The 14298-nt window shown below is 50.0% G+C and overlaps 5 protein-coding genes across 5 annotated transcripts; 2 read left to right on the forward strand and 3 right to left on the reverse strand.

The window, feature by feature from the left end:
* Positions 1-70: 70 nt before the first annotated feature.
* On the forward strand, positions 71-1452 carry A1O9_09072 (uncharacterized protein; the record flags this gene model as incomplete). The annotated part of the gene is made up of 5 exons (XM_013401766.1): positions 71-113; positions 184-226; positions 307-831; positions 890-1288; positions 1398-1452. 5 exons carry the CDS (start codon positions 71-73, stop codon positions 1450-1452), a joined length of 1065 nt encoding a protein of 354 aa, XP_013257220.1.
* Positions 1453-1790: 338 nt separating this feature from the next.
* Positions 1791-3528, reverse strand: A1O9_09073 (uncharacterized protein; the record flags this gene model as incomplete). The annotated part of the gene is made up of 4 exons (XM_013401767.1): positions 1791-2896; positions 2989-3115; positions 3168-3234; positions 3374-3528. 4 exons carry the CDS (start codon positions 3526-3528, stop codon positions 1791-1793), a joined length of 1455 nt encoding a protein of 484 aa, XP_013257221.1.
* An 833-nt stretch (positions 3529-4361) lies between these two features.
* A1O9_09074 (uncharacterized protein) lies at positions 4362-6905 on the reverse strand (the record flags this gene model as incomplete). The annotated part of the gene is made up of 9 exons (XM_013401768.1): positions 4362-4561; positions 4614-4823; positions 4888-5019; positions 5224-5351; positions 5404-5550; positions 5602-5794; positions 5855-6307; positions 6361-6576; positions 6695-6905. The coding sequence occupies 9 exons, from the start codon at positions 6903-6905 to the stop codon at positions 4362-4364; spliced, it is 1890 nt and encodes a 629-aa protein (XP_013257222.1).
* Positions 6906-7394: 489 nt separating this feature from the next.
* On the forward strand, positions 7395-9200 carry A1O9_09075 (uncharacterized protein; the record flags this gene model as incomplete). Its single annotated transcript, XM_013401769.1, has 4 exons — positions 7395-7772; positions 7827-8383; positions 8448-8736; positions 8787-9200. 4 exons carry the CDS (start codon positions 7395-7397, stop codon positions 9198-9200), a joined length of 1638 nt encoding a protein of 545 aa, XP_013257223.1.
* Positions 9201-9684: 484 nt separating this feature from the next.
* A1O9_09076 (uncharacterized protein) lies at positions 9685-10452 on the reverse strand (the record flags this gene model as incomplete). The annotated part of the gene is made up of 4 exons (XM_013401770.1): positions 9685-9860; positions 9928-10059; positions 10133-10248; positions 10322-10452. The coding sequence occupies 4 exons, from the start codon at positions 10450-10452 to the stop codon at positions 9685-9687; spliced, it is 555 nt and encodes a 184-aa protein (XP_013257224.1).
* Positions 10453-14298: the final 3846 nt, after the last annotated feature.

Here is a 14298-nt window from a genome sequence, read left to right on the forward strand (position 1 = left end):
TCTACTACCTCAAACCACGTTCAGATATCGAAGTTGCCTCTCCTCTCTACATCGCGCACAAGTAACAAAGATGGTCAATTTCGAGTTTCGGCCGTTTTTCCGGTCGAAAGAAGGTGTGTAGAGCCGATCACGCCAGCGACTGTCGCCGGTCGCAACGAGCAAACAGCTGACTCCCGTGCTCAGAACGGACAGAAAAGCGACGCGAACAGGTTCGCCGAGCACAGAAGTTAGTAGTTGCAATGATGACGTTATGGCACATGGGTGCTATGGATGAGGGTTCCGGCGCTGACGAGCGAATCCTTCCAGAACATTTCGCGAGCGGCGCGATCAGTATCTCAAAATACTGGAACGCCAGCTCAGCAAATCCCAGGCTGAGAATGCGTTGCTGATATCCGAGGCCGAGCAGCTGCGGTCCGAAGCATCCGCATTGCAGCGCAGGTTGGACATCTGTGAAGAGACTCTTCGCTCGTTCCAACTGATGACGCCCGAGTCCGACTGGCAAGATGGTGACCCTAATGGAGGCACTGGCACTGGGGCGTTCCTATCGCAGACCGGACCATTGGTTGCCGACAAGAATCAGACAGTCACCACCGTCCGGCTGGACTATCAGCACGGCAAGCCTCATCAGCTCATCATGACGCCCTCGTCATTGGGTAGTCCGCAAGACACCTTTACAAACTTCAGCACTCCCAACCTACAGCGGCGTGGCACAACCAAGCAGAGGCAGCAGGGGGAGCCTTCCCCCAGCCAGTCCCCATCACGGTACCTCTACAAGGCACAGTTCATTGCACATCTCGACACTGTTGTCGTCGCCATGGAGTTCGTGCTTAAGTAAGTCTACCGCTCTCGGCGTCCACGCGCTTGAACCATGTCCTCATTGCACCACCAGACTCGAGTCACCATGCCTACCGCACATCCATGATCCAGCAGCAGATGGCAGCGATGACACCACACCCCAAGGCCACGTGCACACCGTGTCCGCAACACTCCTCTCTTGCATCGCCAACAGCCCTAGACCTACGTCCAACAAAAGCCTCACCGCACTACCTTCGCCACAAGGCTCAACCGTCGAGCCTGATTCGCCAGCAGCGCTGCAGTGCTTCCACGCCCCACGATCTATTCTTACCAGCCTCCTTCAGAGGTCCTTGGAGCTGCCAAAGGAGAGCACCGAGGTGACGCCCATCCAGGCCTGGCACCAAATTGAACAACACCCCGACTTTGGCCGGATTAATGTTGCCGAGCTAGAAACCCTCTCTGACATGTTGCTGGAACACATCAAGTGCTATGGGTACGTATTGTCTCGACGGTTTCTGCATGCCATGCAGTCTTCTTTCCTTTTGTTCGGGGCATGATGATCAATGCCCAAAGAAGTCTTGCTGATGAGAGTCCGTGTCCAGTTTCGGTGGTGTGATAAAGCAAGATTTTCTACAGTCCCTGCTGGAGCAACTCTGAAAGAGCGTTCCTACTCGCTTCCAACCACTCTCCCAGAGGCCTGCGCGAGCTCTTCCGCCACAGGTGCCACATGACCAGACCAGACGTTTCCGATGACGGTCGAGAATATGCAGGTTATGCTTGAATGGCACACGCGGTTCAGCGGCTCAGCGGTTCAGCAGTTCATCGTCCCTTGAATTTGCCATGCTGCCGGAGCTTCAGACCATGCACACTAGCTATCATATGTGCTGCAGGATGATTTCCATATCTTTTTATATGTTACTCCATGAGTCCATGACACGCCCTACTCGTTCTTCGAGACCACCAGTATCGCTGATTTTACTTTCCCCATAGCCCAATCATTCCATATACCTGAAGCTCGGATGTCTATACCCTAGCTCCTCAATCTCCTCGTCAGTCGTTAAGCCCTGCAGCCGATGGTCGCGCTTGCCCAGGTCTCTTTGTTTGTTTTCCCACCTTACATACACGATACCTGCAATTCCAAGGAGACACACGACGATTTCGGCACCCATGTTGATGAAATGGCCCTTCCTATATCTTGGAGCATCTGAGGGAAGGTACGACCAAGTGGCGATCACCGAACCAAAATTCCCCATGGCGACCACAAAGGCAGAGGACACCGCTCGAATAGAGCTCCCCGCTGCATTATTGAGGGACCAGGCCAACACGGTGGTTCCGATGAAGAAGATTCCGATAGCCGCAATAAACACCGCGCCATATTTGACATTCGGGTCGTTTGCGGAGCTGAGGATTGCATATCCAGTCATTGCCAAAAGTGCGCCGGCAGAGATAAACACTCCGCGCTTCTGCAGGCGATCACTCAACCAGGACATAAATAGTGAAACCACCGTAGCAACTGTGTAGACTGGTACAGTATATAATTGTGCTTTGATGGACTTATACCCGATTGCTGCGAGGATTGTTGGCATGAAAAGCGCGAGCGATTGCACTGCAACATTGGCAAACATGAATGAAAATCCACAAATTGCGTTGTTGATGTTGAAGATGCCACGAGACACATCTTTCTTCGTGATTCGGTGCGTCTTTGTTCGTGCATCGTTGTATTCGCTGTTGATGCGCTCGGCTGCGATGAACCGGTGACGGTCGGATAGAAATGTGCAGTCCATTGGGCTTGAGGGCAGAAAGTACATGACAGCAAGCCCGATGAAGACTGTTAGAATACCTTCGAAGAGGAAGATATTCCTCCATGTATGGATTTGGACACTCTCAACGCCCCAGCGTGGAATTTGGCTGAGGCCTGCTGCAAAAAGACCGCCGAAGGCGCCGGCTAGACATGCCCCATTAACAAACCAGCCTATTCGAAGGAGAAGCTCGGACCGTCTATAGAAACAGGTGAGATAATATGAGATGCCGGGCATAAGTCCGCCCTCCGCGAAACCGAGGAAGAATCTACATGCCAGCAATCCTGGATAGTCGTGGACAACTGTGAAATCGTCAACGAACAACTTCGTTTTGATGGTGGCTTTTCCCAGATTCCTAAATTCCAAACAAATCTAGCTCGAAGGGGGAACTCACAAGCTGTACACATTGAGACCAGGCCAAACGCGATTACCAATGACGGGAGATAGTACTTGGCCCCGATGATCTTGAGAAGCACATTGGATGGAATCTCGACGAGAAAGTATCCGACATAAAAAATTGTCTCAAGATTTACGATTAGTAATTTCTCTCTCGTTAGATGGTTTAAGACTTACAAGAGCCCAGTTGAATCGGTATCCATTAAGATTGAGGTCGACCTGTAGCCCTTGAATGCGGGCATTACTTCCTTCCAATTAGCAATGCTTGTATTCTCTTCTGCTTTTGGAAATGGCTTCTCATTACCCAATATTTGCTCTGATAAAATGCCCTTAGTTATGTTCACTCATGGAAGAATCATAGAACTGTGCTTGCAAGGACATACCTGTCGAGAAAGCACAGGAGATAAAGGATAAACATGATTGGCACGACACGAAAATCGAGCAGCCAGCGGACTGTTGCCTCTTCCTTTTCTGTCCAAGTGATTTGTTGAACATCTTCAATCTCGATATCTGAGTATTTCTCAGACTTAGTATCCATAATTCCCGAATGAACAAAGCCACTGTGCGAGGCAAATTGTAAAAGACGTGAATGGTGGTGAGTCTGCGGGTCAAGTCTGAAAAAGATGTACTAGTACTAGAGGCACTGGCAGTGTGACTGGCTCCAGAAGGCATGAGGGAATCGCATCCATTTTATAGGACATAGAGGGATTGCCAAATTTCAACTATCCGGTTGACAAACAGGATGCTTTGGAGAATGTCAGCGCCAACGTGGGGCCCCGTGGAGCAGCCAAGGCTGTAACACGCTATACCTAGCATATCCGGCCAGGTATCCAAGAATTATTGAGGCTGCCTCAGAATAAGGGCATCCCAAAGCGGGTTCAGCCGTCGGGATTCATGCTCTCTGACGAGGGTAATGGCCAGGCAGATGTTTTCGCCGGCCATGGCGGTGCGGGGCTTTTGCTTCCTCGTGAGTTATAGTTATCATTCAACTCTTGACAGAATAGGACATTATGAAGAAGCCGCTGAGGTGTAAGCACTCGAGACGAGTAGTCTGGACAATGAGAGATCAATGGCGTCGATCAATACTGTTGGTGAGCCGCGATTCTTGGCGGTGGTGCCAGAATTCGGTAAGTAATAAGTGTGGCGGTTCAGCCGGGAAGCCTCTTGCCGATTGGTAGCAATATCACCCAGGCAAGGCCAGTCCCGATTGGTTGTTTTATATATCGCAGAAGGGAATGGACTGTTTGGCAGGATGGCTGACGAAGAACCTGAGTGGATCAATCTGATCTCTCTAAGGAGTTTAGAAATGGTGCCACTAGAATGGTATGTTCCCTTTCGCATCCGCAAAGCCATCTCGCCGATACTTTCCCGTTATTGTGACGGGAAGCCATAGTTGTTCCATAAATAGTCGCTTTCACTGTGCTGGAAGAGAAACTCATCCGCGGCCTGAACAATATAACTTGACATGGAGCCCGAGGTAAATTCTGGAGGCGGTTGGGGATTGAGAAGGCCGGGATTACACAACGAAATGCTCTGCTCTTCACAGACAGCCTCAGGCCTAACTGAAGACACTTGTCAGTGTTAGTACTACTTGGTACAGAGGGTGGATACTTAGAAACATACGTAAGGAGTCGAATAGCTCAAGAAACTTGAAGAAGCAACTGCTGCCTCTTTGGCTCATGAGGCTATCCTGCCCCACGATCTGCAATGTGCCAAGAGCATCATTGAGAAAACCCCTTACATCAGCAAGGCTGATATTGGAAGTTGATAGTAAATCTGGGCGTCTTGCACAGGCCAGAAGGACACCGAAGAGGTGTATGCTTGCAGTAAAAACTAAATCCAGGCATTAGTACTGCCGTACAGTTTCTATCAAGACTGCGATATCTTTGTTTCGCACCTGAGTAGTTTGCAAGAAACCAAGCTCCGTAACGAGGTAAAAAGCTTCCCCCGAAGGTCTGAACAGCCTGAACAATACTGGCGAGTTCTTTCGCTGCCGTAAAGTCATTCTGGAGGACTGGGAGGACGACTCCTATCATGGTGTCCGAGAGAGGCTCAGAGTCAGTAATCCAACACTGAAGGATTGATGTAATCAATGGACGATTAATTAGCATTAGCGTTCGATAGTAATGAATGGAGAGTAGTATCTCAAATCGCAACGCTTCGAATGAATTTTTGGGCTTTCCGCGAAGCTCTGGCCCGGTCATTATTCTCCAGGTCCTTGCGCAGGACATACGCCATCTTTCGAGATCCAGATGCAGTTCCAGCCTTCGAATAACTATGTTGTCTATGTTTGAATAAGTTGCCTCAATATTGTGATCATACAACACCTCTATTACATCAGAAATGATGGAAGAAATTGATCTGTCATGCGAGTTAGTCCACTTCAACACAGTTCGGAGATAAAGGCATTTACATGACCTGCCGAAAGTAAGTCCAAGACTCGATACGATCAGGACTCACAGCATCTAGGTAGATTGTGGTCGGTTTCGGGTCGTCTGGCTCGATTCTTGCATGCTGTTTGGGTATGAGACAGGGCCGCCCCAATGCAGCCGAGAGAAGTCTTTTCAAGTGTTACAAATTATAATTTCAAAAAGATTTGAATAAAGCTTACCTGTCCTGATTCAGGACACCAAACCAGAGTCTTTTTCTCAATTGTTGACTCTCAGAGTTCAAACTTTGGTATGAGCTTTGAGATTGAAGACCAAGCTGAAACGCTGCCTTCACGCTCAGAGCATGGAAGGTCCAACTCGTAACGGAACGCCGATTATTTTGCTGGAATGCGGTTACAAGTAGACAGACTTGTACTAAGATGTTGTCAGAAGGTCAGAGACAAAAAAGATTATGCATTCTGCACTCGAACCCACCCATCTCTTGACTGGTCCTGCGGATCGTAAGACTGTCCAGAAGCCCAATTGCCCTGCGGTAGTATACTTCAGAATCATCCGAGTCGACTGAGCTTGAACCATGAGCCCAGATCATGTTGAACAAGGCTCTATGGACCCTGTCGAAGTCTTGACATCGCCCTCCTTTCAACCTTGTGTACTCGTGTATGAGTGTGGGTTTACTGAAATATGGCATTGTCAATGCTATTGTTGTGAAGAATTGGTTAAAAAGCGCCATGGCTGTATGGTCGTCCGGAAGCGCCATATAGTCTAGGGCACCCGAGCAGTGGAAGCGCCGATCCGCAACGCTTGCTGTTAGGTTTCGAGGAACTGACCAAGTATTGAGGGTGTTAGGCTGTGTTGAGAGTCCATCACGGGCTAAATGTGCAAAGATTCCCGACAAAGTGCGAAAGTACTCATGGTTGGAACTTGGTCCTTATTGTGAATTAGCAAAATGGTGTCAGTTTAGATCTCCGTTCAAACTATACCAAAATGCCCAATATCTGTCTCAATTTCATCACTGAACGTGCCGGTTGCAAGTGTGTCAACTCTAGCCTCCTCGTCTGATAACTCTAGATTTGGTTCATCGCTCAGTGAGAGAGGCTTTGTTCCTGGTGTGCGCCCCAAAACACCAGCGGCTTCGCCAGAAGTCCGAGGCTGAGGTACCGAAACCGTGTCTTGCACCTGCAACACGCTTTCTGTCCCTACGCGGGAGAGTGGTGGGACCTCCTTCCCAGGCTGATCAAGTCTCTCCGTCACGGAGCTCTTCGTGCTGCTGATCGTGAGCTCAGGCAAGAATGATGGTGCCAATGCAATCGGTACCTTGCAAAGGATCGACCTCGAATTTGGCTTCGTGTTCTCTCCTGCTCGGGAATGCACCGATATTCGCAAGCAACTTGAGCCTGGGAGCAACCGGAACAAGAGGGCTGTTCTCCGTCACACTAAGGATAATGGTCATTGGGATTGACTTTTGAGCAATGAAACGGTTTTCAGCAGGCTTACTCGCGACTTCTTCTGCCTGCAGTTTGTACATGCCAGCTCAATACGTCGACGCTTGATCAGTGGCTTGTGACGCGATGTCATAACTGCGGTTCGTAAAAGGGGGGCCGCCTTTAGGTACCGCTTGCTTTAATCTGAGAGCCAAGTTCGAATGAGTGCCGGAAACGTCGCATCACGGGTTGCTTCTTGCATCCGGATGTGAATCACCCCACATCCGCCTATAGCCCATTATCTTCTCGGTTGATCGACATTCCTGGAATTGCATCTGGTCAAATTTGAATGAAGAGATCAGATGCGGATTTTCTGCACAGATTTGCGGGGTTGACAACTCTTTGGTAGCTTGTCCGGGAAGGTCACTCCCGATTGGCTGAGAGGTATATCAAACATCCCCTTCAGCACGGGGCAAGAGATCTCCGGACGAGGTGACACTCTTTTGGCTGAATGGGTTGATCATATTTTACTTCGACAAGCCCAAACACATATGAACGTATCATACTGATTCTGCCATCAAGACCTGTCAACCATGTATCTCAAATCTATAGCACAACCGCAGCACCTCGGGTATACAGTTTCTGCCATTCTCGTTCTATCTGTCGTCGCATATGTCGTCTACCAACGGTTTATACACCCTCTGGCTCGATATCCAGGACCATTCTGGGCTTCTCTCACGGACATTTGGCAAGTGCTTGAATTCTTGTCGCTGAAGCAGCCATATCGCCTTACGGAGCTTCACGAGAAATATGGCCCAGTGGTGCGTTATGGACCCGACAAGATCAGCATCACACACGAAAGTTCCGTACAAGTCATCTATCAGAAATCATCGAGAGCATTGCCAAAGACTGAGTACTATGATGCTTTTGGCGGAGCGCATCCTAATGTTTTCGGAACAAGAGATGAAGCCGTAAGCCCCTCTTCTCAAACCCTTTTGTACGAATGTGTCTGATAGGCCTCGAAGCACCACTCGGTTCGACGACGACATATGTCGCACGCCTTTTCAATGACAAATATCAAGAGTATGGAACAATACATTGATGCCAATTTGTCTATCCTGAAAGGGAAGATATACAACGAGGCCGTCGCTGAACGAGCATTTGATTTGAAAAAGTTTCTTCACTACTATGTCGTCGATGTGCTTGGAGACTTGGCCTTTAGTAAATCATTTGATCTTCAAGTCACGGAAGATGAGTCTCGCGTACCACCGGTCAAAGAACACAGCCTGCTCGCAGCAGCTACGGGAGCGTGGCCAGCAATGCTGCATTGGCTGAAGTGGGCCCTTCCTTATCTTCCAGTTGCGGCAGTACAAAACCTGTTGAGTGGACGTAGAGCATGTGCCGAACTTGCGTCAAAGAGTGTCCAACGCAGACTGGAAGAGGTGAAAGGGCGCCATCATGAGAAGAACATCTGCATACCTGAACGGAAAGACCTCCTTACCAGCCTAATACTTGCAAAGCACCCTGACACCGGCGAACACCTTACACAGACAGATCTAGAAACAGAGGCTTTTGGATTCATGTAAGTGTATAACTTCATCGATACGATGGAATCGATGCATGCTGACAGGCTCGCGCTGGTTTAGCATCGCTGGCACACACACGACAAGTGCATCGACAACACTACTGTTTTACAACCTACTTCACAACCCAGAATGTATGGAGCAGTGCATATCAGAGGTGGACGCAAATCTCCCCGCTTTGGATCCCGACCAGGCAGCATATCCTATCACAGATGTTGAATCAGCATTGCCGTACCTACGAAATTGTATCAAGGAGAACTTCCGCCTCACCCCCGTCTTCACCATGCCACTTGCTCGTCGAGTAACGGCCCCGGAAGGGCTGATAATTGAAGGCAATCATTTCGGAAAGGGTGTAAGTGCAATTTCCACGAGAAAAGAAATAAATCTCTACACTTAGTCAAGCCTCAAGCCTCACAAGGTGCGATATCATTGGCTGGAAGACAACTAGCTAACACCCCAGACCAGACATCGATAGCCGTTTGCAACCACGCATTCCACCACAACCCAGCTGTATGGGGCCCAGACCACAACACCTTTGACCCAACACGATGGGAGCGGCCAGAGACTGCAGAAAGATCAAGGCAACTGATGCACTTTGGCCTCGGTGGACGCCAGTGCATCGGGAAAACCATGGCCACGACCAATATCTACAAGGCTATGAGCACCTTGCTCCGCGAATTCGATTTCCAGCTCGCTGACAAGGCGGAAGCCTTGCGTGCTCAACAGGGCGGCTTTAAAGACCGGCTGCCGGCTCTTATCAGCGTAGGTGTGAGCGATTTAGAGGCGCCGCTGATGGTTACTGCCAAAGTGAGATAAAGGTGATTCAATCTCTCGAGCCACACTGTATGCTGGTGGGTGGTCAGGGATGCGTTAAATTAGCTTGGATCCCAATCAATACTTAACAGTACTAAGATTGAGAAAATCGTGGTCCTCGGCATGGTGGGACAGTCAGGTACCTGTAACCTAGGTATACAAATAACAATGAATAGACTGTTTGCCAACGCGTGGGTATTTGGTAACGGGAAAGCTGTCTGCCCTATGATTACTCAAACGGTACCTTAGTAAAAGTGAGACGATCTCCACGACCTAAACAACGCTCGGGTGCGAGGAGGAAGAAAGATAGCAAGTTTCCATTCCCAGCATTTAGCGGTTCCCACATTTGAAACGCTGGAATAACTACGCAACAGCAACAATTTGATACTCTTAGTAATACATTGCCTTGCCATCCCTCCAGATGCGGTAAAAGTGTTCAGCAGATATCGCAGAAAACCTCGTACCCCTGGTAAAAAGAACGATCAGTTTACGAGGTCATGACAAGAAAATCTGGGTCAAGTCCTACCAAGTCCTTTCCAGGAGAATCTGTGCAGTTGCTGGAAAGGGGGAAGCGGCGTTGAATGGCCCAAAGAGTCGTGTTTGGCATGTAGTTGAAGTAGATGAATGCATCTGGTGTCACATCTCGGTAGGTTTGGATGATGTCTAGGTATGGCCAATCGTGATTAGTTGCTGGTCAAGCGGTAAAGTAAAGAGTCACAGAATTGCCCACCTTCTAGGCGAACGACGAGCTCGGGGATCCCAGAGCCTCGAATTCCCATGCCCACTCCGGTTCCAGCCCAGTCAATCCCTTCCATGCGGTCTTCGAGGAGACTCAATGGCTTCTCCGGGCCCATAAACGAGACTACCATGAGTTTCTTGGTCAGCTTCAGTGTTGCCGAAGATCGCTTCAAAGTTAAAGGCGGCGTGAGACTCACATCGGACGTTATACCCAGCCTCAATGGCCATCGCGGCACTCTCACGAAGCGAAGCATCTGTCCCATTCGGATCATGGCCCTGTGCTATGACAAGTGGATGGTACGGAGGAAGACCACTGGCAGTCACGAGTCAGCCTTCGATGTCTTCGATACAAATGGTAAATCGCGAAGAACAGAGATATGCCATACGTCAAGATAACATTCACCTCTCCACAGCCAGGCAGTTCGTTCGAGTGGGGATTGTTGCCTGGGGTGGGAATGGCATCGACGGTCATTGCGAGAATGAGGCCAAGAGAAAGAATGAGCTTGAATAGAACCATCTTGCTGATTCAGTGGCGAGTTTCGTAGAATATCAATTGTAGAACTGATTTGCCTCGTCTTTGGCGACTGGGTGAGTTGGAGCTCCTTCTGCCTTCCATCGAAAGTGCGAGAGCCACGGAGGTAAATATACTTGTTCTTGTAGAACATCACGATCGGAGGCCGCGCAATCATTTTGAGATTGCGCAGAGCCCATCGCGTCCCAACTGCATTTGGGTTGCAACTCAGCATGTTTCCCAGAATACTCGATACCGATGTCTTCGTCATGGCCTCGAGCCTTCCACCGGTACTAGTCCTCAAACGAACCGGGAGGCAGGCCCATGTAGGGATGTCAAGCACGGCCTAACTTGCTCGTCCGTTCAGGCCACTCATTTATTAGGGCTCAACAAGAACGGGGCGAACGAGGATGACGAATGGCAACGCACTCGCAAAGCCGTCCCCGACAACGCCCTACCAGTCTGAGAGTTGAGAGCGGCGCCTTTGTGGAACAGGCTTTATCTGCCAATGTCAAGGAAATCCGCAGACGACTCACCCGCTTTAGGCATCAGGGTAATACCACCCTATACTCAACCCCCGGCTCACCTATCGTGGAGGCTAAAATCTCTACTATCTTGGCGTAGACGGTACACACGACGCCGGTACCTGCTCACCCTACTGTACTTCATCTCGCCCCGGGGTGAGGTATCGGTTTCCTTCAGGATTTGATATGACCAAGATTTTGACCCCAAAAAACAATGTCAGAAACAGTGCGCTGCAATGATTCAATCCTACGAGTGGGAAACTCCAAAGATAAGTTAGTCTACGAATGAAACATAGCAACTAGGCCATTAGGGACTTGGCCTTGCTGGTGTCGCAAACCGGATCGAGTCCTACTTTCCAATGGTCGCTGCTCCGGTCGCTCGTGGTCCGTGTCTACCAACACAAGCGCCCTCCCCTGTGTATCATGATTGATCGTATCAATATTCCTCAAAGTCATATGGACAGAGCCCACCGCTCTTCTGAAGTTCACGCAAGCGTCCTAGGCGGTCCCGGAGTATGCGTATCTCCTCCTCCAATTTCGGTCCTTCAGTGTACGCCTCATAATAAATAGAATCTCTATCAACGTGCCATATGCTAGTGCTGACTCCGGCACTGCTTTTCCTTGATTCCAAATCGGAAAGGGCATCCTCGGCCATTGAAAGACTGTATTCGGTTTGATGAATTGCATGGATGAATTTAGGCCACTCATCTTTTATTCGTTGTTGTTTTGCCCTTTCCTCCCCCTGTTTGATATTCCACAGCCGAGCATTCTCTTCTGCTATGGCCCTCGCTTTTTCTGCCTCGATCTTCCCTTGTTGAGAACAGAGGAGCACTTGTTCCTCTTGCTGTCGAAGCCTCAACCGTGTTTCTATATCGCGTCTGGATTGAGCGTCCGTGAGATAGTGGTACTTTTGAACGAGGTCGATTTCGTTCATGACCTTTGAAGTATGATTACCGTTGAATATCATGTACGCTTTCGTAAAGCTGTCTCTCGCAACAAACCGACTCCAGGCTGCTGGAGCGACTACAGCGCCGCCTTCGGAAAGCAGATGATACAGTCCAGCTACCGCATCTGTAGATCGCAAGGGGTAGCTAGCAGAGACAAAAAGCCCGACATCCTGATGGTGCCCGTTAGTTGGCCTGGCGTACCATTCATGGCAAATAGGAGAGAAGGAGTAGTTAATGACCTACATCCCAGTGCTCAACCATGTCCTTTGGGATAAGAAACTCAACTCCATCTGATGTCATGAGTATCAAGTCACCCACAATCTGCTCGGTCTGGGTGGACATGGAAATTTGTCGTTCCCTGGTGGAAGGTCCTTGGGATCGAGCCGGACTAGGGTTGGGATGGGGTGTGTTCACATGGGATGGAACCGGAGCAGGGTTAGGACGGGGTGTGTCAACTCGGGATGGATGCGACTCAGGGTTTTCTCGCCCATGGTGGTCGAAACTAGAGGCCGGAGATGTTGTGGCTCGCCACAGGACAAATTCCGCTATATGGATAACTTTACGAACCACCGCGCCGAGATCCTCGAAAATTTCCATGGCATCAAGATCCTCCTCCGGCTCTGGTCCAAGATCCCGATCGACACCTTTTTCTAGAGCGTTAAGCTCGTCTTCACTTAGACCTTCGGCCGGCAATGTCAGCTTCGGGCGTGGAACCCCTATGACTGGCCCTACGTATGCGTCAGCGGGTCTGTCTCCCCCACTGCGGACTAGGCTTGTCGACAGCGGCGCTACTGCCTGTTGGAATGCGCTCTGGACAGGGTCCATAAAGCAGTCCTCAGGAGGATTTGCCAGTTCCTCCACACCCGAGCCCGTTTGCATGCCTTGATGTGAGATTCTGGAAGGAGTGCGATTGCGATCTTGAAGTGCTTGTGTCAACGACCTGACGGCCTTCGTCAGCTCTTCTTCGCGTGACGTGGAGATAGTAGCGACGGTGTTAGCAAGTGTCGGTGTCGGGTAGTGTGGTGTTTGGCCCCTATCCTCGGCTGGCAACGAATTCTGGGTTAGCGACTGGAGGATGAGCAGTGGGATAACAATATTGAGCAGCTGGGCCTGGGACTGGATTGCGTCGCGGAAAAAGAGCAACTTCTGCTTGGTTCGAAACATCCATCGAACAACAAGCCGAAAGTGTTTCAATCGACCGGAGCTTCGTGGCATCCTGGCACGATACCGGTTCAGTCGCGATTGTAGAGCACTGAGGGGTGGCAGCACGCGCCCACAGATGTCGAGGATGTCGTGGACCAGGTCTCCATTCGGTACCTGGTAGGTTGTATTGTTGCCGTTGCCGTTGCCGTTGCTGCCGCTGACACGCTCGATGACCGTCTTCACCCTTCGTAAAAGATTTATTAGGGCTTCGATCTCGTCGGAGAAGGAAATTATTTCCTGGTCGGCAGACTCGAACCCCTGGACAAAATCTTTGAGGCCATTAACGACATGGTTGCCCACGCCGAGAACGGCAATAATACCGGCCGTCAGGCTCAATGGGTCCGCCATGAAGAGTAGCAGTCGGCCAGAAGAGCGTTGCACTCGCCTTTACGAGTAATGCAAGGCCTGTAGTTGGACAGCGAAGGGTTTACGGGAGCCTTGGGTCCGTCAAGCACGAAGACGGAAAGCAGTGACCGTTGGGCGAGCGGACGCGATTATTCTCAGGATGTCCTCAGCCTTAGCTTACTAGCGCCTTAGCGATGAGGGGTCGTACCATTTACTACTCTATCCGTACGAGTAGTTCCTTAGATCTGTGATTGCTGACAGCGACGTGCTAGTAACTGCAAGGATAAAAGAGACTGTAGATATGGATAGTGACATAAGTGGTCAGATTCCAGGTATGCCAGAACCCGTTTGGCTCAACGCGTATCTACCATGAATTCAATCACTTTATCAAGCACCGCGCCACCAATACCACATCCTCACAGCCATCACCCTAGTTTGGTGAAAAGGCTCCAGTTGGCAACAACTAGGTCACTCAAACGGCCAATGGGGCTATGGCTAGACTTCACTCCTACAAACTGTCGTCCACTAGCAAGTCACCCGACTCAGGAACCACATAGCCATTTGCCGTCAGAGCTTAAGAGAGGTGTATAGAGGACAGACCTTCCCCTTTTCCGTTAGCCAAGAGGAACGCCTCAGCATTTACATGTCGCTTGTATAGTTCACGCCCAGCCATGGGCGCATAGTGTCTGAAAGGGACAACACGGACTAACTAGATGGTCCACGGTCAATGATTGCATCTGGTTGAAGGACTCCATAATCCTTGGGCCGGGAGAGGGTTTGGGGACAAGAGCGGTACCCATACATGTTTTCGGCTAGATTCTTCCCAGCTCGGC

Source organism: Exophiala aquamarina, assembly GCF_000709125.1.
Source record: "Exophiala aquamarina CBS 119918 chromosome Unknown aczIA-supercont1.9, whole genome shotgun sequence".
In the NCBI taxonomy this organism is placed as follows: domain Eukaryota; kingdom Fungi; phylum Ascomycota; class Eurotiomycetes; order Chaetothyriales; family Herpotrichiellaceae; genus Exophiala; species Exophiala aquamarina.